The sequence below is a fragment of the Drosophila subobscura genome, chromosome A, assembly GCF_008121235.1.
Source record: "Drosophila subobscura isolate 14011-0131.10 chromosome A, UCBerk_Dsub_1.0, whole genome shotgun sequence".
In the NCBI taxonomy this organism is placed as follows: Eukaryota; Metazoa; Arthropoda; class Insecta; order Diptera; family Drosophilidae; genus Drosophila; species Drosophila subobscura.
The window spans coordinates 16,665,868-16,688,769 of NC_048530.1; the positions used below are offsets into that span (position 1 = coordinate 16,665,868).

Below are 22,902 nucleotides of genomic sequence, written 5' to 3' on the forward strand. Positions count from 1 at the left end.
TGTATCTTGTATCTCAGAAATTTTTCGGCCGCGGACAAGGAAGCACAGAAATATGTCGAGTATTTCTATAAATTCCGCAAAGTACTATCCAACTGCAAGTTACTGAGTTTGGGAGCCCAAAGTTGTTTTAACGCTGCAGAACCGCTCACTCGCTCGTCCGCGGCCCCACGACACGGATTGTCTCGTTCTTTTTTGTGTGTGTGTGCCAGTGCCTGCCCCCCGAAATATACATATGCAAACAGTGCATAGCCGATTCCAGTGATTACCATCCCAGATAATGAGCCAATTGTTCAGAGAATAACTCCAGGGAGACTCCACGCAAAAGAGCAGACCAGCAAGCCGCCAGGGGAGTGGATATAGCCAGGGCCGCCGCCACGCCATTATGCTGGTGCCGTCGGACATGATCGCGGCACAATCCAAGATGGTCTACCAGATGAACAAATACTGCGCGGACAGGGTGCAGGTGCGGAAGGCGCAGATCCACAAGCAGATCCAGGAGGTGTGCCGCATCGTCCAGGACGTCCTCAAGGAGGTGGAGGTGCAGGAGCCGCGCTTCATATCCTCCCTGAACGACTACAACGGCCGCTTCGAGGGCCTCGAGGTCATCTCGCCCACGGAATTCGAGATCATCATCTACCTCAACCAGATGGGCGTTCTCAACTTCGTGGACGACGGCACCCTGCCCGGCTGTGCGGTCCTCAAGCTGAGCGACGGCCGCAAGCGCTCCATGTCCCTGTGGGTGGAGTTCATCACGGCCTCGGGGTATCTGTCGGCCCGGAAGATCCGCTCCCGCTTCCAGACGCTGGTGGCGCAGGCGTGCGACAAGTGCGCCTACCGCGACATCGTCAAGATGATCGCCGACACCACGGAGGTGAAGCTGCGGATCCGGGAGCGCATCATAGTCCAGATAACGCCCGCCTTCAAGTGCGCCGGCCTCTGGCCGCGCTCCGCCTCCCACTGGCCGCTGCCGGGCATACCCTGGCCCCATCCCAACATCGTTGCAGAGGTTAAGACTGAGGGCTTCGACATGCTCTCCAAGGAGTGCATCGCCCTCCAGGGCAAGAACTCCGCCATGGAGGGCGACGCCTGGGTGCTGAGCTTCACCGACGCCGAGAATCGTCTCCTGCAAGGTGAGTTCTGTGCTCCCACAACACATTATCCGGCTGTAAATTATCAGCCCCAGAGCACACAGGCACCCACTGGTCGCCCAATCTCGCAGCCGGTAATCAGTGACACACTTAAATGGAATTGATTTACTCCCACGAAATCAGCGACTCCTCCAGCTTGATTGATTGTAAATTAACCACAAAGTTGTCCAACTGGCTGGAAGATTGTTCCATTAGATCGGGAATGCTCTCAAAGTTTCATACATCCGCAGTTCCACAGCTGATTTGTGGCCGGCAGATACATAATAAGTTATACTCCCTCAGCAGATGCACAGATCATGGTAGAAAAGACCAATGGGAAATGCATTTGATAGCAGAAAACATTCAAGATCTACTGGAGATCTACTGGAGATCTGCTACTTATCAGCAGACTCCCCGTCTTGGATCAGTTGAAGAGATCTTTGAAGGCAGCCAACCGGAATCACGATCGTTTAGAGTCGAACGGGGCTCCCAGTCATCGAATCATCGAATCATCGAATCGAGTCAACGACTGGCGACGAGACATCTGATTATCGGGGGACCCAGATATGATATGAGATACGATTCAGCGACGCCCGTTTGGGCACGATCATAAATCTGTTGTTCGATCCGATCGCGACCGCAGAAAAAAAGAGTTCATTCGGGGATTTTGGACAGCTCCATGCGACCGCCTCCGCCTCCATCTCCACCTTCGCCTTCGCCTTCGTGTGTTCCGTTCGTTGAGCGGCGACAACGGCACACAAATCTGCTGATCCCCGAGAGATAAGCGCAGTCTCAGAGCCACAGAGTCACACACCGGTGGCCCGCACTGTTTTGGTTTTGGTTTTGGTGGAAAACGGGTTTCCACATGAACAATGCCAATGGATGGGCCATAAATAAATTTCTAAACGATTTTATAAATATTTTAAATCTCGGCGATTAGATAAAGTCAACAAATAAATAAAACAACAGCGAGCGCTGGCCAGCAAGAAGATGATGATGATGATGATGATGATGACGAAGAAACCGCAAGAACAGACAGAGAGAGAGAGAGGGAGAGAGAGGGAGAGAGAGAGAGACAGAGAGAGAGAGTAGAGATGGAGACAGCAAAGCGAGGCAAAAGCTAAGACAAAAAGAAAGGAGAAAAAAAACCAAAACAAAAACCGAAATCAATTCTGGATCACCCAATCGTTGCCTCTTCATCTGCCTCGCTGATCACTGATCGCTGATCACTGATCACTGATCGCTGATCGACTAAACTTTCCTCGGAAACAAAGGCCTCCATTGAGGGCTGGGTGATACAATGCGATACCATCCCATTCGATCCATTTCGTGACTATAATTAGCACTGTCAATTTGTGCACCAAATTAGCTGCCTGCCACTCGACACTCCAGCGACTCGATACCGCAGCACCTCCGGGGGGAATGTCGAGTGCCAATACTCGTATTGTGGCAATATCGTTCAATATTGATTAGGCGAAAATTTGAAACGGAACCCGAACCCGAAGCCACTCCACTCCACTCCACTCCACTGCCTTCGAGCGGGCACTCTGCGAGAGTCTACGGGCTGCAGCAGACGTGATTATCGGGGCAAGAGCTGAGATTAGCCGGGCTGACATGGTGCCAACGTAGCCATGATTTATGTGTTTCCAACGCACTTGGCCACAATAAATTAGGAATCGTACAATACACAAATATAAACGTCAGGTATTCCAGCCACTCTGGGTGGACTTCAGGCACTGCCACCAGAGAATTGAAAACAAATTTCTGAAGGGTTGATCAATCAAAGTCGCGACTCCAACGTATTGGGGCTTTGGGGCTGTGACAATTTTCAAGTGCAAAGTGCAAGTCCCGACTAGGAACAGTCACCGCAGGATACTGCCAGATGTGTAGATCCTTCGATCGATGTCCCATCTGGGACATGGAGAAGTGCACAGATCCCAACTGGCAGATATCCAACGATCCTGCATCGATCGTGCATCCCTTATCTGACAGAACTTGAACGAATTGCCAGTATCTGTTTTGTTTTTCATCGATCGATTCTCTCAACAATCGATCCTCCCTCTAACCGATAAATAATCGTTTGCTTATCGAATCGCTTTTCCATGTATTTGATCCGATTTGTTTCCACTTGCAGGGGCCAGTCGGCGTCGCTGCTTGAGCATTTTGAAGACGCTGCGGGATCGTCATCTGGATCTGCCTGGTAACCCGGTGACGTCGTATCACCTGAAGACGCTGCTGCTGTACGAGTGCGAGAAGCATCCGCGGGAGATGGAGTGGGAGGAGAACTGCATCGCGGATCGCATCAACGGCATCTTCCTGCAGCTCATCTCCTGCCTGCAGTGCCGTCGCTGTCCGCACTACTTCCTGCCCAATATGGATCTGTTCAAGGGCAAGTCGCCCGGCGCCCTCGAGAACGCCGCCAAGCAGGTCTGGCGTCTCACGCGCATCATGCTGACCAATGTCCGATGCCTGGAGGAGCTTTAGACACAGAGCGGGAGAGCAGAGCAGGGCAGAGCATCTCCAGATCTCTTTTTTTTTGTACTCAAATATTTTAGTGTTTTTTTTTTTTTTTGTTGCGACAAGAGGAACATTAGCTGGGGATGCGGAGGAGAGTGGAGAGTGGAGATTGGAGAGTGGAGAGAAGTGAAATTGGAACCCAAATACTATTTGATATTTCGCTAGATCGTAAATAAGTTTTAGGTGCTTTCGAAAAGTATACGCCGCTTACAGAGTTTCCTACAATTAGAGCCTACAACTAGGGTTACCAACTACACGCACACACGCACACACACACACACACACACACACACATATATATCATATATCTTATTTTTTTTTTAGAAGCGCAAAGCAAAATTAGCTAAAAATTAAGCCTAAGTCGAACGAAGAAAAGAACAATTATGGAGGAGTATTTTTTTGTATCGGTCTTAAATTATTTATTCTGTATGTTCTTTTGCCTTTTTCTTGTGAGTTTAGTCAATAAAATTTAAGTTTTTCATTGAACATTCTGTATCCTGTTCTTGGGGTTGGGTTCAATCGGGGACTTGCATTCGACGAATTCGCACTGCACCTGGCCAGGTGCATATTTGATGCAACTATGGATCCATAGATGGCATTGAATGCTCTGCTCGGTTTGCTGCTTAAACGTTTGGCTGCTCCGCTGATTTGTTCCAAGTTTGTTTGATGTCTTGGCGGCATCGATGGGCGATGGGCGACCCACCGGCGATTCCGCCGATTGATGACTATGAGAAATGTCAACGTTTGACATTTGGCTCGACGTTGACATGTTGCGCATTTTAATTGCGAATTAACAGCAATTCTGCAGACAGCTAACAATCCCAATAAACTTAACATCATTTGTGGCTCCTCAGAGCTCGGACTCGGAGCTCGGACTCAGAGCTCGGACTCTCACTCTGATGCGGTGGGACGCTTGGCTGGGGCACATACAACATTTTGATCACGTGTCTGCTTCGCTTTTCGATGGACAGACATAACATTCAAATTAAATTTTATGTCATTCATAAATTAAATAATTTCATTTCATTTCATCTCTTTGTTTTTGTTTGTTTTTTTCCCCATGCATTTGTTTCTGATGTTGTTTCAGTTTCAGTTTTGGTTTCGGCTTCGCCGTTTCTTTTCTTTGTTTTTGTGTGTTTGCTGTCTGTCTTGTGCCTTTGTGGTTGTTCATTATTTGTAGCCTTAATTTATATTTCATTGTTGATTTATGCATGTATTTTATTGCTGTAACTGACTCCACAAACGACAAGTGCAGAAATGTTAAGCGCAGCCGGGAAGGCCCATGGAGAGCCAAGGATGTGTCGCGCGGGATCAGCGGCTATAAGTAGGTCCCTCGGTAGATATTTGTTGTAAGGTTGGAAACCCTCATGGCAACTATCCGATATCTCGACGGCAGGCAGATCGGTGATCGTGAGTGCCGTGTGGGCGAGATGCCGTCGGCGGTTTCAAATTTCGAATATGAAATTCATTTTTGAATTTTTCTGAAATTTACCTCTGGCTTTTAATGAGTTGTGTTTTATTGGCTTTGATTTGCATTTGGAATTTATTATGCAGCACATTTGTTGCTGCTCTCTCTCTCTTTTTGGCCACCTGTTGCAGCGAGAGGGAGCGAGAGCGAGAGAGAGAGAGAGAGAGACGCTCTTGTTTGATGCGCCGCTTCCCACACAAATTAAACAATAATTAATAATTAATAAATAAATGATAATTTGGCCATTCGCTTGCTCTCTCTCTCTCTCTCTCTCTTTGTTCTATTTGTCTTCCGTTTTCGATGCAATTTATATTCCGTTTAATGGCCGCAAAAGCAAATTTTATGAACATTTTCAACACACAATTTGTTATGGCAGCAGCCAGCACCTACCCCTTGCCCATCACCCACTCGCATCTGCATTTGGCAGCGTAATTAAAGATATTTATATTTATTTCCACACCACATTAGGACAGCACCAAGTGGCTTCAGAGTGGAGGGAGTCCCAGAGTGTGGCTATGAGTATGCAAATCATGATTTGCATATATTTATGCAGTCTGTACTTTGAGTAAATATTTGCTCCACAACTGTGGATCCTTGAGAAGCAGTTTGGCAGCTGCTCGTCGATCGAAATTTGTTGATTGAAGTGAACAAAAAGCCAACTTCCATCGAACAAATGATCGATATGCAACACAGTATTTTTGTCAAACTTGTTGTGTTCAAATCCACGGACTACAGTTAAATAATTCCTCTTTGGTTGCATTCCATTTGCATTGCCTCAGAGACTGCTTTCTGCTGCCTGGCCTGTCAGCCAGCATGTTGCCAGCTCTGCCCTCCTGCTGCCACACTACTTGAAGGAGTTAAATCAAAACAAATGTTTTATTTAAATGGTTAATTTGATCAGCTTTCGGTCCGCATGTTGGCAGCGCCAAATGAGCAGCTTACAAGGAGATGATGAGGCCCGAGGTACACAAATGGGAAACAAATGGCAGCCGAGGCTGCGAAATCGTGAGAATTGCATTTGGAATGCCACTAACCAAAGCGGATTGGATCGGATGGAATGGGATGGGATCGTATGGGATGAGCTGGGATCGAGGCTGACTGACTGGCTGGGGGGATTTTAATTTGCTGACTTCAATCAAACTGCAACGAGGTGGAGCGAAGTCGGGGCAGGACGTGCTGCTGATGTGGTGCATTAAACTCCACAGTCCAAGCTGCTGCCTCAGCAGCGAGGATCACGCGAACTTGCAGGGCGAGAGAGAGAGAGAGAGCGCAGAGAAGAGTGCTGGGAGGACGGCGCTTGCCACTTAGCATAAACGGAAGACGCTATCCGGGAGGAGGGGCCCAAGTCCCCAGTCCTGAGTCGAAGTGAGCCACGACCTGTGTGGCCGCTGCATCAAGGTAACAAGCTGTAATTAGAGCCTCTTAGCCTGTCATCGCCAGCGTGCTTGATTATAGCCTTTTGACAAAAAGTAAATATTAATTTAATACGTTCCAGCAGGGCAGGGCAGGGCAGGGCAGGAGAGCGCCGCAAGGCAACAACTCGAACTCCAACTCGAACTCCAACCCCAACTCCAACTCGAACTCGAACACGAACTCCTCCGTTTGCTCCTTCTTCCTCTGCTGTGTGCTGGCTGCTGCGCAATTTGCACCTGAAGCCACTTTGTCTTACATTTACAGGTGATGCCCCCGGGCAGAGTGGCGCAGAGCAAAATCCACACAAAGGAACTTTCAGTTTCAGTTGCAGCCAAGAGTAAGTGCAACATTCCCCCGTGAAAATGCCTCCCGAAATGCTTCCCATAGTTCAAGCACAAATTTCCACGAATCAAATATCAAAATGCATTGCATTTATCGAACCAACTAATCCAGAGTCAAAGCCACAGCCACAGCGCTATCAATTAACATGGCAGAGATATGCAGACAGCGGCTCCCAGCTACCAGCTCCAGCTCCAGCTCCAAGCTCGAGTCCCAGCTCACGTCTCTTGGGCTGCTCTGCTCTGGTCATACGCCCTTTTTTGGGTCTCAAGACAATGGGTTCAAACGGCTGCGCTTCAGCGGAAAACAAAAAGCGGCCAACGAGCCCTAAATCAATCACAGCCGGGGCGACATGTCAACAGCGAGGCAGCAGCGAGCAGTGGCGGAGGGGGAACACCCTCGCCCTCGCCCGCGCCCTCGCCAAGTCGCAACGGCAGGCAAAATGTCAACGTGATCGTGGGCCACATCTTGAAAAGGGCCGCCAGCCTGGCCCATCGCATATATTGGCCATATGAAGATCGCTTGAGGCAGGGACTGGGGCAGGGACTGGGGCAGGGACTGGGACTGGGGCAGACCTGGAACGTGGCGTGCTTGATGCCTGCTGCTGACCGGGTCGATGTCGCTGGTCTTTTGGGGCCCTTCAGTGTGTGCGCGTGATATCTGAACTACGAAATTGAGATCGATTCGAGAGTACGTGTCTGCCATGCCGAATCAGAGTCAGAGTCAGAGTCGGAGCCCATTCCATGGGCCTCTCGTTGTAACGATAAATTATGATATTATTTGAAATTAATGTTAAGTATAATGACATCAGTGGGGGCTGCGCGCAGGGAGCCGCAGATCGATCCAGTCGGCTGCGTTCAATCACAATTAATATTCCAATCAGATGATGGCAAACACATGTCCGCAATGCCATGTCCATGTCCCAGCAACTGCAGTGGTAGATCATCACTGGAACTGCAACTGCAACTGAGACTTGGTCTTTGACTTGGACTCGGACTCGGGCTCGGCGTCGCATGCGTAATGAGGTAATGAGTGGACAAAAAATGGGGACAGCGAGGAAGGAGGAACGAGGAGAGAGGAACGAGGAGCGAGGGATCGTGTCGCTGATTTGTTCGCTGTCATAATTCAATAAAGTAGTCAAATGTCAGCTGGACTTACGCAAAAAGCTCAAGCAGCGGCTCAAGGAGGAAACACACACACACACACACGCACACACCCCGCGGCGGGTTAATGGCCAGAAACGCAAATCCGCTTAGTGGCTGCAACAGGATCTCTGGCGCTCTCTCTCTCTCTCGCTCTCTCGCTCTCTCTGTCGCTTATTAATTCATCACATGCCGCCGTGTCATTGGAACATGCAATCGATGGTGGCCGCAACAGTGAGTCTCCCCCCCGACTCTTCTCTGCATAAAAAGGGAATTAAATTTACTTTTGATAAATAAAATGATTAAAAATGCAACTAAAATAAGAAAAACAATTTCCATGTGCTAATTACACGATTTATTATTTTATTATTTATTTTAATGCTTTATTTTGAATTTAAAAATAATTCAAGTTGACTTTGTTTTTCCACGGAACTGACTCTAAGAAAATGTTTGCATGTTCCAGGCAGAGTGAACGACTGCTGCTCTGATGATGGTAATGGTGGGTTTTGGGTTTGGGTTTGGGTCTTGGGTTTGGGGTTTAGCTACAGGAACGAAAGAGACAAAAGATGCGCTGCGGCGACGACGAAGGAGCAGAGCTGGCGGAGGAGACGAGAAGACAAACGTTTCGGCGACAACGCCAGCCAGCCCAGTGACAAACGTTTAGATGGATGGAACGTTCCTCATTCTCAGGGGAGGAGGAACAGCAGACAGCGGTCCGTGGACAGCGGGCATCGAGCATCGAGCGACACACAAAAACAAAGAAGAAACGCGCGACGATTGCACATAAATTATATTCAAATTTTCGTTGAGATCCAAAAGATACCAGATACGAATATAAATAAATACGGGAAAAACATACGCACAAGCGGCAACCCCGAACCCCTGCTCTTCTGTGTCCTTTTATATTCAGTTTATGCAGCTAAGAGCACGGCTAGGAGTGTGTTGGAGTGTGTGTAGTTGTGCAGGAGTTCTCCACATTTTCCACTCTCCATGGCAGGCTCCAGAGAGTCCAGTTTGATCGCGGCACCTGCAGCCATCGCAGATGCATGCAAAGGAGCAGCTTTTGCTGGAAAACACGAGAAGAAACTCCTCAACACTCTGCCACCGATTGAAGGTCAGACTTGACCGTTTCCATTCACACTTACACCAGCGACGCTCCTTCTGCCCAATGGCAACCGATCAGCAAGAGCTTCCCGTCACCGTTGCCCAGTGGAAAAAGAAATCTACATTCAATGTGGAAAACGTTGTTCCCTCTGCAGAAATGCAATCAGAGCGATTCGAAGCAATGCCAAAAGTGCTGCTCTGCTTTGTTGTTCGGCGTTTTGGTTTTGTTCGGCCAGAGATTTGTCTAATTGGAGGAGGCTGCCGGCCGTGGCCGACTCGCTTTGATGTTTGCTTTCGCCCGTCCGTCAGTCATGAGTCAGCGAGCGAGCGAACGGATTGTCTGTCGGCAAAGCAGAAGGCTGCAAGTGAGCTCAAAGGCAAAGCCAAAGCTTGACCGTGCAAGTACATAGATGCATGTACATGTGTACATATGTGTGGCTGCTGTTATGTACAAGGCGGCAAGCTAAAAATGGCGCTGGTCGAAGCAAAAGCAATTGAATGGAGTTGGGGCACGGTGCCACGGAGTGGAAGTTGCTTGCTTGGAACGCTGTCAAAAATTGCCAACTGGCACATTAATCCACGCGACATATTTATGAGTGTAAATGTATCTGTGGCAGCGGCCTCTGTCTCTGTCTCTGTCTCTCCGTGTGTATTCGTGAGATATAAAGATATCGCTGTGCTGCTGCTGCTGCTGCTGCTGCTGCTGCTAACATGGACGAGGGTTGCTCTTTGCTAAATGAGTGCACATTTCAGATAAATTATTGCACACAGCTCTCGCATGCGACGGCAAACAGCCCAACCGAAAATGTATTTAACAAATTAAACTTACACACACACAAACAGACAGAGAGAGAGAGCGAGAGAGAGCGAGAGAGAGACAGAGCGGAAGCAGCACATCAAAGAGCTCGCCGCAGCGTGCCGTCGGGGCCCGCACTGTGGGCGGAGCTTGTGCCGAGGGCCAATGCACGGCCAGCGCTCACACAGATACTCGCAACAGCCAAGAGAGCGAGAGCGAGAGAGAGAGCGAGATACAGCTACAGCTGCACACAGATACTCGGCACAGTGCCTGCCTGCAGGCGGCGGCGGGCGGCATGAGATTTTTGTTTTATTTGTTGCAGTTGCTCGTTGAAGTTGGTTTTTACAGCAGATACAGATACAGATGCAGATACAGATGCAGATGCAGTATCTCGCTGTAGTAGTATCGATTTTGTTTCGTTGGATTGAGCGCTGTGGAATGCTTGGCACGAGACAGAGCGAAACACTGACGCGACGACGCCTGTCACGTGACAGCCATGGACATGCACAAATCTCGGTGGCTGTGTGTCTGTGTGGCTGTGTGGCCCATTCATGCCTACGAGATGGCGGCCGCATGCGTTAGATAAAATGCAACTCCACACCAGCACACACACACACACACACACCAGCACACACCAGCACACACACAGGCGCTGCACTTTCAGCGCTTTATCTTTATCTGCCCCGAAGCTGTAAATATCCGCGAGATTTACAACGCCAGCGAGCCAGCCAGCGACGTCGTCGCGTATCTTTTCGTGCGAATCGGTATCGGAGAATCGGAGAATCGGGCAATGGCAGGCCCCAACGACTACGAGAGACTGCTGGCAGGGCACATTCATCGCATCCATCGCATCCATCGCTTCCATCGCAGCCAACGCTCTGTGGCATGGCAGGCCATTCGATACGAAAACGACTCGCTCAACGCATCCGCATGCGGATGGATGGCTAATACGAATTCGCTTGGAACGAAACACACACGAATACACACACTGCCACTGTCCACATGCAGATGCCGTAGATACCAGATACCAGATACCAGACACAAGTGCTGCCGCAGATACCGAGATAAACGTGCGCGTGTAGAGGTACGAGGTACGAGCTACGAGGTACGAAGCTGGCGATTGTCGTGCTCCACTTGTGCCCATTGTTGCCTGGCTCCACAGTCCGCGCTGTCACCGTAACTCACAATTGAATTGTTCCTTTGTTCTGTCCGCAGCCGCTCTGCAGAATAGCAACAGCAGCAAGCAGCTCCAGCTCCAGCCAGCAGCTCCAGCTCCAGCTCCAGCAACGATCCTGATCCGGCCGAAACTCCTCCCGTATTTCGCATAATTGGCTAAAAGTCACTTGCCGACCGCTTTGCCGCTTCGCCGCTTTGTAGTTAGCCGCCAGACGGAGCGACGCCACAGAGCCAGAGCCCAGAGGATAGGGAAGAGACAGCAGAAGGCTAGCAGCCCCTACCAGCTACCACCTACCAGCTACCAGCATGCTGGTGCCGCCGGATATGCTGGCCGCCCAGACGCGCATGATCTACCAGATGAATCGCTACTGTGCCGAGCGTGTCCAGGGTCGCATGTTCAAGACAGCGACAGCCATACGGGAGATCTGCAAGATCATCCAGGACATACTCAAGGAGGTGGAGCTGCAGGAGCCGCGCTTCATCTCGAGCCTCGTCGAGTGCAATGGCAGGTAAGCAGCCCCCTTCGACTGCAGCTGGTGACCCCGATCGATGCACCGCAAATGGTGTGGGAGAGCAAAGAGTCCGAGAAGGATTGGTAGTATTAGGGACCCCGATCAAACATTGAAATGTCCACAAATTCCCGCAACCAGAATAATCTCAATCCTTGAGCAATAAGCCAATTAATCTTGCCAATGGTGACCCCGAACGATCAGTCGATTGAGGCTCAACACAAGCCAGCAAGCAACCAAGGGGAAGCAGTACCGCCTGGGCACTGAGGAGCTGGCACAACGACTGAGACTGACAGACTCTGCACGAGCATGAGTTGACAGTTAACTGACAATGACGCTGCACGATGCATGTAATGATGCGAGTCCGGGCCTTGGGGCAGCACTTGGACACTGCGATGACAGTCATCCGGGCACCGGAATTACGCAGAGCCAGTGGATCGATGCAATGGCTCTGCGGTTGTCTGTCTGCCACCCATTCATCTCTTTCTCTGTCTCTGTCTCTGTCTGTGTCTCTTTCTGTGTCTTCGTGTAGGTTCGAGGGCGTTGAGGTCATCTCACCGAATGAGTTCGAGATTGTGCTGTACCTCAACCAGATGGGCGTCTTCAACTTCGTGGACGACGGCACCCTGCCCGGCTGTGCGGTGCTCAAGCTGAGCGACGGCCGCAAGCGCTCCATGTCCCTGTGGGTGGAGTTCATCACGGCCTCGGGGTATCTGTCGTCGCGGAAGATCCGCTCCCGCTTCCAGACGCTGGTGGCGCAGGCGTGCGAGAAGAGCATGTACCGCGACATGGTGAAGATCATGGGCGACAGCGGCGAGGTGAAGCTGCGCATCCGGGAGCGCTATGTGGTGCAGATAACGCCGGCGTTCAAGTGCTCCGGCATCTGGCCGCGGTCGGCGGCCCACTGGCCCATGCCGCACATCCCCTGGCCGCACCCGAATATCGTGGCCGAGGTCAAGACGGAGGGCTTCGATCTGCTCTCCAAGGACAGCGCCGCCATGCAGAACAAGAACAACAATGCGGCCAGCATGGAGGGCGATGCCTGGGTGCTGAGCTTCCACGAGGCCGAGAATCGCCTGCTGCAGGGTAAGTGCAGCTCCCCATGTCCCCATGTCCCCGTGTCCCCAATATCAATGGAAGCCAGTGCCAAGAACTGTTTTTCCCGCCCAAAGGTGGCTGCCGCCGTCGCTGCCTGAGCATATTGAAGACGCTGCGTGACCGGCACCTGGAGCTGCCCGGCAGCCCGATCAGCGCCTATCACCTGAAGAATCTGCTGCTGTACGAGTGCGAGAAGCATCCGCGGGACTACGAGTGGGACGAGAGCTGCATCGCGGATCGCATCAACGGCATCTTCCTGCAGCTCATCTCCTGCCTGCAGTACCGTCGCTGTCCCCACTACTTCCTGCCCAGCCTGGACATGTTCAAGGGCAAGTCGCCCAGCGCCCTCGAGCAGGCGGCCAAGCAGGTCTGGCGCTTGACCAGAGAGATGCTGACCAATGCGAATGCCTTCGACAAGTTGTAGATGTTTGTGCGAGAGTGTGCGAGTGTGTGCGAGTGTGTGCGAGTGTGTGTGTGGGGGGGTACTCGATAAAGGTGCTAAATTTTCATTGTCGCTGCGATTGTTGAGTGCTGCGAGATAAGACCCAGTGGAGAGCGAGAGAGAGAGAGGCTGCCTGCTGCCGTCTCCCTCCCTCCATGCCATTCGCGGCTGCCATTTTGTATCTGTGCCATGAGCTGAAGCTGTATCTCTGTGTCTGTCTGTGTCTGCCTGTGTCCGTCTGTGTGTTTGTGTGCGTCAAAGGCAAAGTGTTAATGCAAAGATGCGAGATAAGTCCACTCCCCATTCGACTCCTCGGCAGTGGCCCTGCCAGCGGCTTAGCCCTGCGAATATTGTTTTTAATAACTCGGAGCATCCTTTGTTGCCGTCTGTCTGCCCCTGCGAACAATGAGCCTCTGGGCTGGCAAAAGGGAACATTTGGCCAGGCGGCGGCTCCTTTTACAGCAAAATTCAGCAGCAGGGCTGGGCAGGGCAGCACTCAACGATTGTTTCTGTAGTATTTGCCGATCCTAGATCAAAGCAATGCACAAATAGCACACACAAACCGAAGAGAAGAGCAGAGAAGAGCAGAGAAAGGAGAGTGAGTTCCGTGCCATTGATCGCTGCAAGTTCAACTCCAAATGTTTTCCTTGCCATGTTCGTGTCTCTATAAACAATACAATACACAACACGTGTGGGCATTATCCACAGTTTAATATGCATAAATACTCGTAAATAATTGTGGGAAATAATGCTTGAATAAATTCGAGAATAGCCAGAAGCCAGTTACACAAATCCAACGAACTGCAGCAGAGTTCTGGTTCTGGTCCTGGGGGGGGTTCGGGCTGATCTGTTTCGGGAAAAGTAGCCACACCTTTGGGGGCAAGGATGTCGCTGGCAGCGCTGGGACTCGCTTCCTCTTGCGCTCTCATTAGGCGAACTTCGCGGCCCTGCTGGCTGGTGAGTTAATGTTACGATTATTGCCAATTGGCGGATATTTATTTGCAGCTCTCGGCCAACAGCATCTGTGTCTCCGAGCTGCATAAGTGCAGCTGCAACACAACATCCTCCCGAGCTCCAGCGCGACAACTGAGCATCATTTTGATTGCCCTTATTTATGGTTATGTGTTGGGCAAAGAGGGGGACGAGACGAGACGAGACGAGACGGGCGGCAGCAGTGGATACCCGCCGAAAAGAGTAGTTTGTCTGCTTTGTTCTCGCCTTGCGGCTTCCCCCTTGTCGCCGCATCCATTCGGGCGGGGCGCAAACTTGCAGCGAATGTAATCGATATTTTCTTTGGTTTTTGTTTGGGTTTTGGGTTTTTGCCAAGAGCGCTGCTCGGACAAAAGGTGTCTCCACTCCACTCCACTCCACATCGTTCCCTCTGTCCGTAATGGAAAGTACAAGAAATAATCAATGTCAGCACAAAAGGCGCAGAGCCGCACGGAGCCGCACGGAGCGGAGCACATAATGCGATAGTCAAAATAACAAATTATGCCGAAGCACGCAGGGATCATGTTACCCGCTCTCCCTCCCTCCCTCTCTCTCTCTTTAGTACAACTTCAGGCGCATCACTCCACCCCGAGTGGGTGGGTGGCAGTTGCTATGGGTTTTGCCCTGTGCCTGCGCCTGGGAAAAGCATCATCAGGTGACCGAATCGCTTCGTTGCGCACTTTGCCGCCAGCGTCACGGCACGTGACTGGTCTCTGGCGCTGCGGCGGAGTGGGGCGAAATGGAATAAACCAGATGGAACTGGAACTGGAGCTGGAGCTGGAGCTGGACCATGTGCATGCAGCCACGCCACGATAAGGCACGATTCCCATTGGCACCAGCAGCAAAGGAGAGGGGAGAGGGAGGGCCGTTTGTTTTGACAAATTATATTTGAAATGAAATTAAAAGTCGGGTGGGAGTAGAACTCATGGACCAGCGTCACCTGCCCGGGCTTTGCCCCTACCCAATGCGCATACCCATTCCATATTCCATATTCCATATTCCATATTCCATTTTCCATATTCCACTTCCCAATCCTTTTCCCCATTTGGATGGCCTGTCACAACTTTGGCCAAAGCCACACACAAACACAAAAGCAAACACACAAAAAATGTTGTCGCCTGTCGCCCGTTTTCGTGTTCTTTGTTCTCCCTTTTGATTTGATACCCTCGCGCAGTGAGGGCGGGGCGGGGCATGCTGTGTCCATGCACATTGCATGTGACAAATGGTTAAGAAACTGCAATCCGAATGGGATAAGCAGAGGGAAGGTGAATTTGCTTCACCACAGGGCACAGCTCCTTCGGGAACCTCTCTGATCGTGGTGAATAAGCTTTTGGCTCCCCACAGCGGGCAACGTCACTTTGTTGCTAAATTCACCTTGGGGTGAATCTCTCTCTCTCTGCCGCAATTCGTTTGCTGGATGCTGGATATCCCCAGGGTCGAGCCAGCTCACCCGCTCAGGTAATGTGTAGGAGAACTTTTCGGTTTTTCTTGTTGACATTTATGTTTGCCCCCTCCCCTTCCCGCATGGCCGTGGGCGGTGACAAGAGCGAAGCGAAGCGAGGCAAGGCCTTGGCTGCGTCCCATTGTCGCTCCTGTTTGTCCTCCTCGTCCTTTGTGACTCCTTTTGTTGTAGATCTGAATGTGGCTGTGGCTGTGGCTGTGGCTTTCTTTGTTTTAATTGTTTACTAATGATATTTAAATTAGTGCTCTAAATGACCCCCGGGCCTGCTCCGGACTCTTCCGTTCGCTCCCCTTCCGTTCCCTCCGCCTTTGCTCACAGTTCTTGTTGTGTTTTCGTTGTTCGTTTTGACATTTCATTTGTTTAGATCTGCCAACGCCCAGCGGGTGGGTTGAGTCAACTCAAAATAGAGCACAAAAAATGCACAGAATTGAGCACAGAGCAGCAGAGCTGCAAGGGGCGACATCAAAGAGGTTGCTGGTGGCTCTGCCCCGTTGGACTCTGGATTATGCTGCACACTGATTGGGCTTACCTTTAATCTGCTCTGTTATCACTACATCTTACGTGGAATATCGCCAGAATGCTCACGACAAACCCGCGTTCTGGTTTGGCCATTGCCGTTCATTCACTCAATCAAACAATCAGCAGCAGCAGCAGCAGCAGCAGCAGCACTGGCAGAAATTGACTTGACTGAATTGCATATTTTGTATGCAATCATTTATTTAAAGTATTATTTTAAGTGGCAGCAGTGATGGCCGCCAGTCAGGAGTCCGGAATGGCAGCGATTCCTCGTTCAATGGCTCGCAGTTCGAAGTGCGAGAGTTCTCGCTTTGCATTTGTCAGTCAATTGCACACACAATCACAATCAGTGAATCAATCATAATGCACTGACTGATTCATGGACCTCAAGCGTGCACTGCAGAAGGGTTTTAATGTGCCTTTACCCACGCACCTCCATCCAATCCATCGATGTTTGGTTGCTCCTGGGACACCTCCGTGTGTTTGTTTATGCATAAATATTTGTTGGCCATTCTCTAGTTGTGGAAGTTCGGTACTTTCTGTGCGGTATGTGCGAGTATCTGGCATTGATCTAGAGTCTAGACTCTAGAGCTAAATGAATCCACAATCGTTGGCCATGCGACTGCGAGGCACTCGTTCTATGGACATCTTCCGAGCACTTTCCTGGGCATAATTATGTCGTCATTATCAAAAACACGTGGTGCAATTTAACAACATGACAAAGGGGGAGCAGGAGCAGGAGCATCCTCATCCTCATACTCCAACTGCTGGGAATCCCACGATGGAGTGGGAAATGGCTGGCTGGATGGATGGATGGATGGATGGAGAGCGCACACGCCACAAATTATGAATATCAGAGAAATGCACAAGATGAATGGCACAGGAAAATGCTATCCCAAAAGGGAATGGAAGTCCGAGGGAGTGGGAAATTAGTTTTCCACGCATCGCCAGCAAACACAATGGAGCATCGCAGTGGGAGAGTGGAGCAGTGGCAGTGGCAGTGGCAGGGGCAGGGGCAGGGGCATTGCCAGCACCTACATGTGATAATTTAGAGCAGATTGTCGCCTCTTTGGAGCGAGAGAGAGAGAGAGAGCGGCGGAGTCGGTCGTATTTTTGGATGGGCATTTGCATTCAATTACGGCAGCTGTGAGCCGGCCCTGATTTATATTTATGCACGCGCCTCTCTGACGTCCCATAAAGGAAACCAAACCCCAAAATGCTGCCACAGCAGCAGTGGCAACAGCAGGAGGAGCATGCAGCATGGAGCCGGAGAATGGAGGTGGAAGATCTTCCTGGGGAAACGGCAAAGAGTTGCCTTGGCGCTGCCTGCGCTCAATCATAATTATGTGATTTGTTTGCGACATTGGCGCGGGGCGACTAATTAAACGGCGGAGTGGCAGAGCGGATGAGTGGGTGGAAAATAGATGTGGATCTCTGTGGCGGGGGCGGGGGCGGGGAAGGGTTATGTCTGCCACAGGGGAGGCATGGCCGAGAGGGCGGGAGGAGGACCATGTTGACGTATTGTCGCTGATGTTGGCTCGTCTGGAATTATGACATTTTGATTTGAGTTCCATTTGATGTCTGTCCCTCAGCCGCCGCCCGCTCCGGCGTCTGATTTATGCCAGGCTGATGGATGGCAGCGGGAGAAAGGAGTAATGCAGTGGCAGGGAGTGGGTGGGGAGAGGGGTGGCAGTGCGCAGGCGAAGGTGAACTAATTAAGAGGCGGACCAGGACTGGTGCTGGTGCTGGTGCTGGGGGGGGAAGCGAACGGGTTGCAGCTGCAAGCGATTCGGGCAGGCACTTAGGCCATTACCAAATGACAAACAATTTGTAATGTCCCCCCTCAACCCCCAACCCCCAACCACCAACCCAACCCCTTCCACCGCCACACTGATTCTGATTCGTGCAGCATGCAACAAGTGACGGAGCGAATGACATTCGGTGGCAACTGTGTGCAGCTGGGGCGGGGGGGAAGGGATTGGAAGGGGGACTGCGGGTTATCCCAAATCGATTAACATTATTAATGAATGCATATCATGGGAATACACGGGGTCGGGGTGCGCAGGAGGTGGAGCGGGTCTCGGGCAACGGAAAGGCCAAAACATGAAAACGTTCTCAAACAATTTCAATTCCAAGAAACGAAATGAACTCCCAGCGAAACATTGTCAACATGATCATCAACTGTCTCTCGCTCTCGCTCTCGCTCTCCGATTCCGATTCCGACTCCAAGCCCAGCTTCGAGCTGCTGTCTCTGTCTCTGTCTCTGTCAACATATTTATGGGCCCAACTGCGGCTGTGGCTGTGGCTGTGGCTGGGCTCCGTGCCTCTGTGGCTGTGTCATTGGAATGTCCAAATGTTCCATAATAAAACAAAGACCCCAACAACAGCAACAGCAACAGCAAGAACGAAAGGCAGAAACCGAAACTGAAACTGAGACCAAAAGGTAGAGCCAAAGACTCAGACACGGAGACACGGAGACACGGCACACTGGGAAAGGCAAAAGCCGGCTTGGAAACGAGTCAAATCAATGCAGAAGATAATATCAATTATATGTAAGAGATATCCACACATGCATGCGATAGATACATTCAGCGCGATAAGCATTTAAAATATTAACATCCACAAACAGAAACAGAAACCGAAACCGAAACTCAGAACGAACCAAGAAAAGCGAAGGATCCGCTGACATGGAATTTATGCCCCTGCCCCTGCCACTGCCCTACCCCCATTCGCTGCTCAATTTCATTAGAAACTGTGAGGCCAGCAGCTGATTTGAGTTATAGCTGGCCTACCTGGGGACAGTCACAGCAACTGGCCATGGAATGGGCATCCCTCGGTGATCGTATCTACGGAGTGTACGGGGAAAGCGCCCCTCCATCAGTTCCACCTCCAAGTCCAAGCTTTAGCCATATTTAAATTGAAAGCTAGCCAAATATTTTCTTTTAGTTTATATATTTTATTTAAGCACTAACTATAATTACATTTAAATATACAAAAAAAAAAACAATAATCATAATAATATTAGATAATTATTATATTACAAATAAATAATTGTGTTCTGTTCTCTCCAGCGATTTCCATTTTCTTTTCGTTGTTGTTTTGTTTTTTTTGTTAATTTTGCAAACAATTAAAAATACTATAATAAAATACCAGCTGTCTGTTTCCCGTTGCCACTGCACAGCCCCGTGCTATAAAAGATGCTATAAACAGTGGCAGTCCAAAAAGTGTTCCCACAGCAGAGACACACACACTCAAGTTCACCCACCACTGGCGGTGCATATCCTTGCTAAGCAAAGATACAAACACACAAGTCATTGTGCTGCCGCCTTTTGGGCTGTGCGCTGCGCTCACTCACAATCTCATCTCCTCATCAATCCCTGCAGTAGCTAGTGCGGAGCACATTCTCAGCGCCGGACAGAATGGCGCCCTCGTGCTGGGGACAGAGCTTCAGGTAGAGGTCGCTGGACTCCATTGACTCGATGAGTATGTACTCCAGGTAGATGCGCGGCGAGGAGAGAATGCGCCAGGTGAGCGGATTGAGGAAGCTCGTCGGGTACTCCCAGTGAACGGTGGCGTGGTCCGGCTGCTGCAGCTCCTTGCCGGGCACCAGCGCCTTGTACTCGTAGCCCGGCTCAAAGTACATGGCCTTGGGTGAGAATTTCATGAGCTCCGTGGTGGCCTTTTTCTTCCGGTCGTGACTACCGGCAGCTGCGGCTACTTCTTCGTGCAGGCGAATGGAGAGAATTCCCACCTCGCCGCCATGCAGCGTACTCTCGTCGTGGCTGGACACACGCACCGTGATGCGGTAGTGGAGGCGGCAGAAGGGCTTGCTGTCGCCGGTTGTCAGGTAGAAGACGCCCGCGGAGTCGCCCTGTCGCAGCTGGCCCCGCTCCACCTGCTCCTGGTAGTCCTCCTGGCTGTGGAAGCCCATGCGCATGCACGAGTGCCCGGGCTCCTCGCAGCTGGTGCACTTGAATTCCTTGAAGCTCTGCGGACGAAAAGGGAGGAGGAGTTGAGAGATGGAAGAATGTGTCGGCCGGGTCGTCTGATGGCACTTACGTCGAAGGAGTCGCAGGTTATGCCCATAAAGGGGCACTGGGTGCCGATGCTCTCCGTGAAGAACTGCTGGCTCCGGATGTGATTGCAGCCGAGGAACTCCTGCATGGTGAGGAACAGAGTGGCCTTGCGGTTGCTCTTCATCACGTCCTGCAGCTTCTTGTCGCAGCCGGGATTGTCGAAGCCGCCGTTCGGGAAGAAGTCGACATGCCCCAGCCGCTGATTGATGCCCAGGCCGCCCTTCATCAGCGGATTGGCGTCGGTGTGGACGATATCCACGAAGTGGGCATCCGTGCGATCCAGCCGGACGATGGGATCGGTGTCCGTGAAGAGCGGTGCCGCCGGATCGAGGCCCGTAATGCGTGCCACCTTCAGGCCGAAGTCCCGCTGCAGGTGATAGCCCGCATAGCCGGAGAGATGGGCGCCCAGCGAGTGGCCGATGATATGCACGTTGTCCAGATTGGGCAGGCCCAGCTCCTCGTACAGCATGTGCACCACGTGCGCCGTGATGGCGCCCACCAGCCGGATGTTGGCCACTGCCTGCACATATGGCGGACTGGCGCCGCCGCCCCAATCGATCGTTACGACAGCGGCCTCGCCCTCCTTCTCGTGCTTTAGCAGCGCCTTGGCCATGTCCAGCATCCACGGGATCTCGCCCGATTCCAGGTAGCCATGCACCACCAGGTAGATCCTGCCCTTTCGATTTATGCCCATATTCTGCACACTGTCCGGATCGTTGAGATCCAGATACTTGGGCTGGTCGAGGCCGCGTCGTGTGTAGAGCGTAAAGTGCGGCTCGATCTCTGAGGGCTTCTGCGGATGGACATTGATCGAGCGCGTCACCGTGTTCCACGGCCCGTTAATGGGAAAGCAGCCGTAGACCCCAAAGCACTTCACCTCGTTGATATCTGCAAAACACAAATCGGATTGGGAATTATTGCATGTAGACTCTGGTGTCTTGATTCATACGAGTGCCAGTCCCACCCCCGAGTGCGAGGGCTCCGTGTGGCAGGTGTTCGCTCCGATAAGCTCGTTAATCTACTTTACTCTACACTCAAATCTACACTCAACCTGCTGGTTCGATTGGGTTCTTTGAAACAGCTCATCGATTGCTGAAGAATCCCTGCTGCTGCTGCTGCTGACTCACTGATCCGTGATCTGTGATTTTGAAATTCCTATTCTTTCGATGCCCATCTTAACCTTCCACTGATGCATGCAACAGCCAGTCTTCCGCTCGGCTGATCATTGTCGTCATTGTTTCTTGTCTCCATATTTTATCGGTGGGCTTTGCTACTGCTTTCCGCTTTGTATCGGAAGTTTTCGATTAGATAGGCGTATCCCCACTCTGGTCAGTCTTTGGCCTCTGATTCTGCCCCTCTGGCAATTATACAGAAAGCCCCCCACCCATCAAAGCATCGCATCGCCCTTCCATTTGTTGCTAAGGCCACATCGATAAAGATCTTTTTTTTCTGAAGAAGAGCTTTGCTTTCCCCTAGAGATCTACTTGTTTGTTTGTTTGTTGAGCCAACAGACTGAGGCTGAGGCTGAGAGACCACTTAGAAACCACTCCACCTCCTTTGGTGTGTGGAGGTCGTTTCTACATATTCGTGGGTAGGGGCAGACCACTTATGCCGTTTGCTTACTGGTTTTCCTAACCACTAATAGCCATGTACTACTACTATTCTGGCAATGTTTCATGTTATTTTTTGGGTTGGGATGGAGCAATCGGTGGCACTACTTACCGCTTTTCGGGGCAGGTGGCAAGTCAATCAAAGTGTTGACTGCCGCTCGACTGGTGTGATTGGCCAGATACAGCATCGTCTGCAGCATCAGGCCGCCCGTGGTATTTGCCACATACATTTTCGAGTCGAGTTTTGCTTAAATGATTCTTTGCAGCTAGTTGCTGATTTTGTGTTTTTGTGTTCTAGGCTGTTAATTTGTTGTTCTGTTTTGTGGTCACCCTTCATGCATAATTCCAGAAGGGGCTTGGGGGCACAATAGCACACACACAAACACACACAGTCTCACACTTGAACGCTTGAACCGACACTTGCACTGGCGGACACGACACTTGGACTGTTCTATAATACTTGGATCCACTCGATATGGGGCTTTGGATCGGTTCCTATGGTTGCGTATTTTCTTTATTTTTAATTAAGTTAACGTTAATCTTATCGACTGCTGGCTGGTCCCTATTCCTCTGTCTGTCTGTCTGTCCACTCGAGAGTGAATGGCGGTTGCCGTTACTTTTTTCCGCTTAGTCTGTGCTTCGCTGAGCTTTTGAGAACGGTTAATAATCCGCTACTCCAATGTGATTCGATTTGGTTCAATTGATTGTCTCGTCGTGGATCTCGCTGCAGCAATGAGCCGATCAGCCGCTCCGCACGCAATTTTTATTCACCAGGCGAGCTCAAGACGCAGCCGAAGACCGAACAGCGAACAGATAACTGCAGCCGAACCGAACGCTTTGGGCACGAGAGCTTAAGCACGCAACTTTTCGGCGGAGCGGAAGAGAGTAGGAAAGGGAAAGGCAAGAGCGCGTCACAGGGAGAGGTGGCGGCCGAAATAACGCATTTCTTGCATTGTACAATGGGCGAAATGAACGATTTTTTAGGCATAAGTACAAGTTCATTAGTTGAAATCCTCTAATTTTGTGTACTCGACAAAACACGAGTACAAAACAAAAACATTTATTTTGTTTGTGCACACATTTACGAATATTTTCCATGTTTACAATTTTATTCCTC

General features: G+C 50.8%; 3 protein-coding genes across 6 annotated transcripts; 2 read left to right on the forward strand and 1 right to left on the reverse strand.

The window, feature by feature from the left end:
* On the forward strand, nt 1-10,534 carry LOC117889643 (protein mab-21). Of its 2 annotated transcripts, XM_034794107.1 has the most exons (4): nt 1-1,130; nt 3,262-3,612; nt 4,068-4,072; nt 10,518-10,534. In XM_034794107.1, exons 1-2 carry the CDS (start codon nt 383-385, stop codon nt 3,609-3,611), a joined length of 1,098 nt encoding a protein of 365 aa, XP_034649998.1. In that variant the 5' UTR covers nt 1-382; the 3' UTR covers nt 3,612; nt 4,068-4,072; nt 10,518-10,534. The 2 variants fall into 2 exon arrangements, with proteins under 2 accessions (XP_034649998.1, XP_034649999.1); XM_034794108.1 differs by lacking the exons at nt 4,068-4,072; nt 10,518-10,534 and having other exon boundaries at nt 3,262-3,901.
* LOC117889641 (pancreatic triacylglycerol lipase) lies at nt 3,855-22,517 on the reverse strand. 3 transcript variants are annotated; one of them, XM_034794104.1, is made up of 4 exons: nt 21,898-22,517; nt 20,159-21,063; nt 19,472-20,087; nt 3,855-3,928 (listed from the first exon to the last, which is right to left on the reverse strand). In XM_034794104.1, the coding sequence occupies exons 1-4, from the start codon at nt 22,013-22,015 to the stop codon at nt 3,870-3,872; spliced, it is 1,698 nt and encodes a 565-aa protein (XP_034649995.1). In that variant the 5' UTR covers nt 22,016-22,517; the 3' UTR covers nt 3,855-3,869. The 3 variants fall into 3 exon arrangements, with proteins under 3 accessions (XP_034649995.1, XP_034649994.1, XP_034649996.1); XM_034794103.1 differs by lacking the exon at nt 3,855-3,928 and adding an exon at nt 10,444-10,533 and having other exon boundaries at nt 19,473-20,087; XM_034794105.1 differs by lacking the exon at nt 3,855-3,928 and having other exon boundaries at nt 19,206-20,087; nt 21,898-22,516.
* Nucleotides 10,763-13,920, forward strand: LOC117889642 (protein mab-21-like). The gene is made up of 5 exons (XM_034794106.1): nt 10,763-10,990; nt 11,122-11,351; nt 11,382-11,591; nt 12,124-12,677; nt 12,764-13,920. The coding sequence occupies exons 3-5, from the start codon at nt 11,389-11,391 to the stop codon at nt 13,111-13,113; spliced, it is 1,107 nt and encodes a 368-aa protein (XP_034649997.1). The 5' UTR covers nt 10,763-10,990; nt 11,122-11,351; nt 11,382-11,388; the 3' UTR covers nt 13,114-13,920.
* Nucleotides 22,518-22,902: the final 385 nt, after the last annotated feature.

Excerpts from the sequence above, each read along its gene's own strand:
- LOC117889641 (XM_034794103.1), bottom strand. The coding sequence starts at position 22,015 with ATGTATGTGGCAAATACCACGGGCGGCCTGATGCTGCAGACGATGCTG. Across the intron at positions 21,064-21,897 it reads GCCACCTGCCCCGAAAAGCG|ATATCAACGAGGTGAAGTGC; the intron begins GTAAGTAGTGCC and ends TGTGTTTTGCAG. Across the intron at positions 10,534-19,472 it reads GCACTAGCTACTGCAGGGAT|TGGTGTGTGTGTGTGTGTGT; the intron begins TGATGAGGAGAT and ends GCTGGTGTGTGC.
- LOC117889642 (XM_034794106.1), top strand. The coding sequence starts at position 11,389 with ATGCTGGTGCCGCCGGATATGCTGGCCGCCCAGACGCGCATGATCTAC. Across the intron at positions 11,592-12,123 it reads CTCGTCGAGTGCAATGGCAG|GTTCGAGGGCGTTGAGGTCA; the intron begins GTAAGCAGCCCC and ends GTCTTCGTGTAG. Across the intron at positions 12,678-12,763 it reads CGAGAATCGCCTGCTGCAGG|GTGGCTGCCGCCGTCGCTGC; the intron begins GTAAGTGCAGCT and ends TCCCGCCCAAAG.
- LOC117889643 (XM_034794107.1), top strand. The coding sequence starts at position 383 with ATGCTGGTGCCGTCGGACATGATCGCGGCACAATCCAAGATGGTCTAC. Across the intron at positions 1,131-3,261 it reads CGAGAATCGTCTCCTGCAAG|GGGCCAGTCGGCGTCGCTGC; the intron begins GTGAGTTCTGTG and ends TTCCACTTGCAG.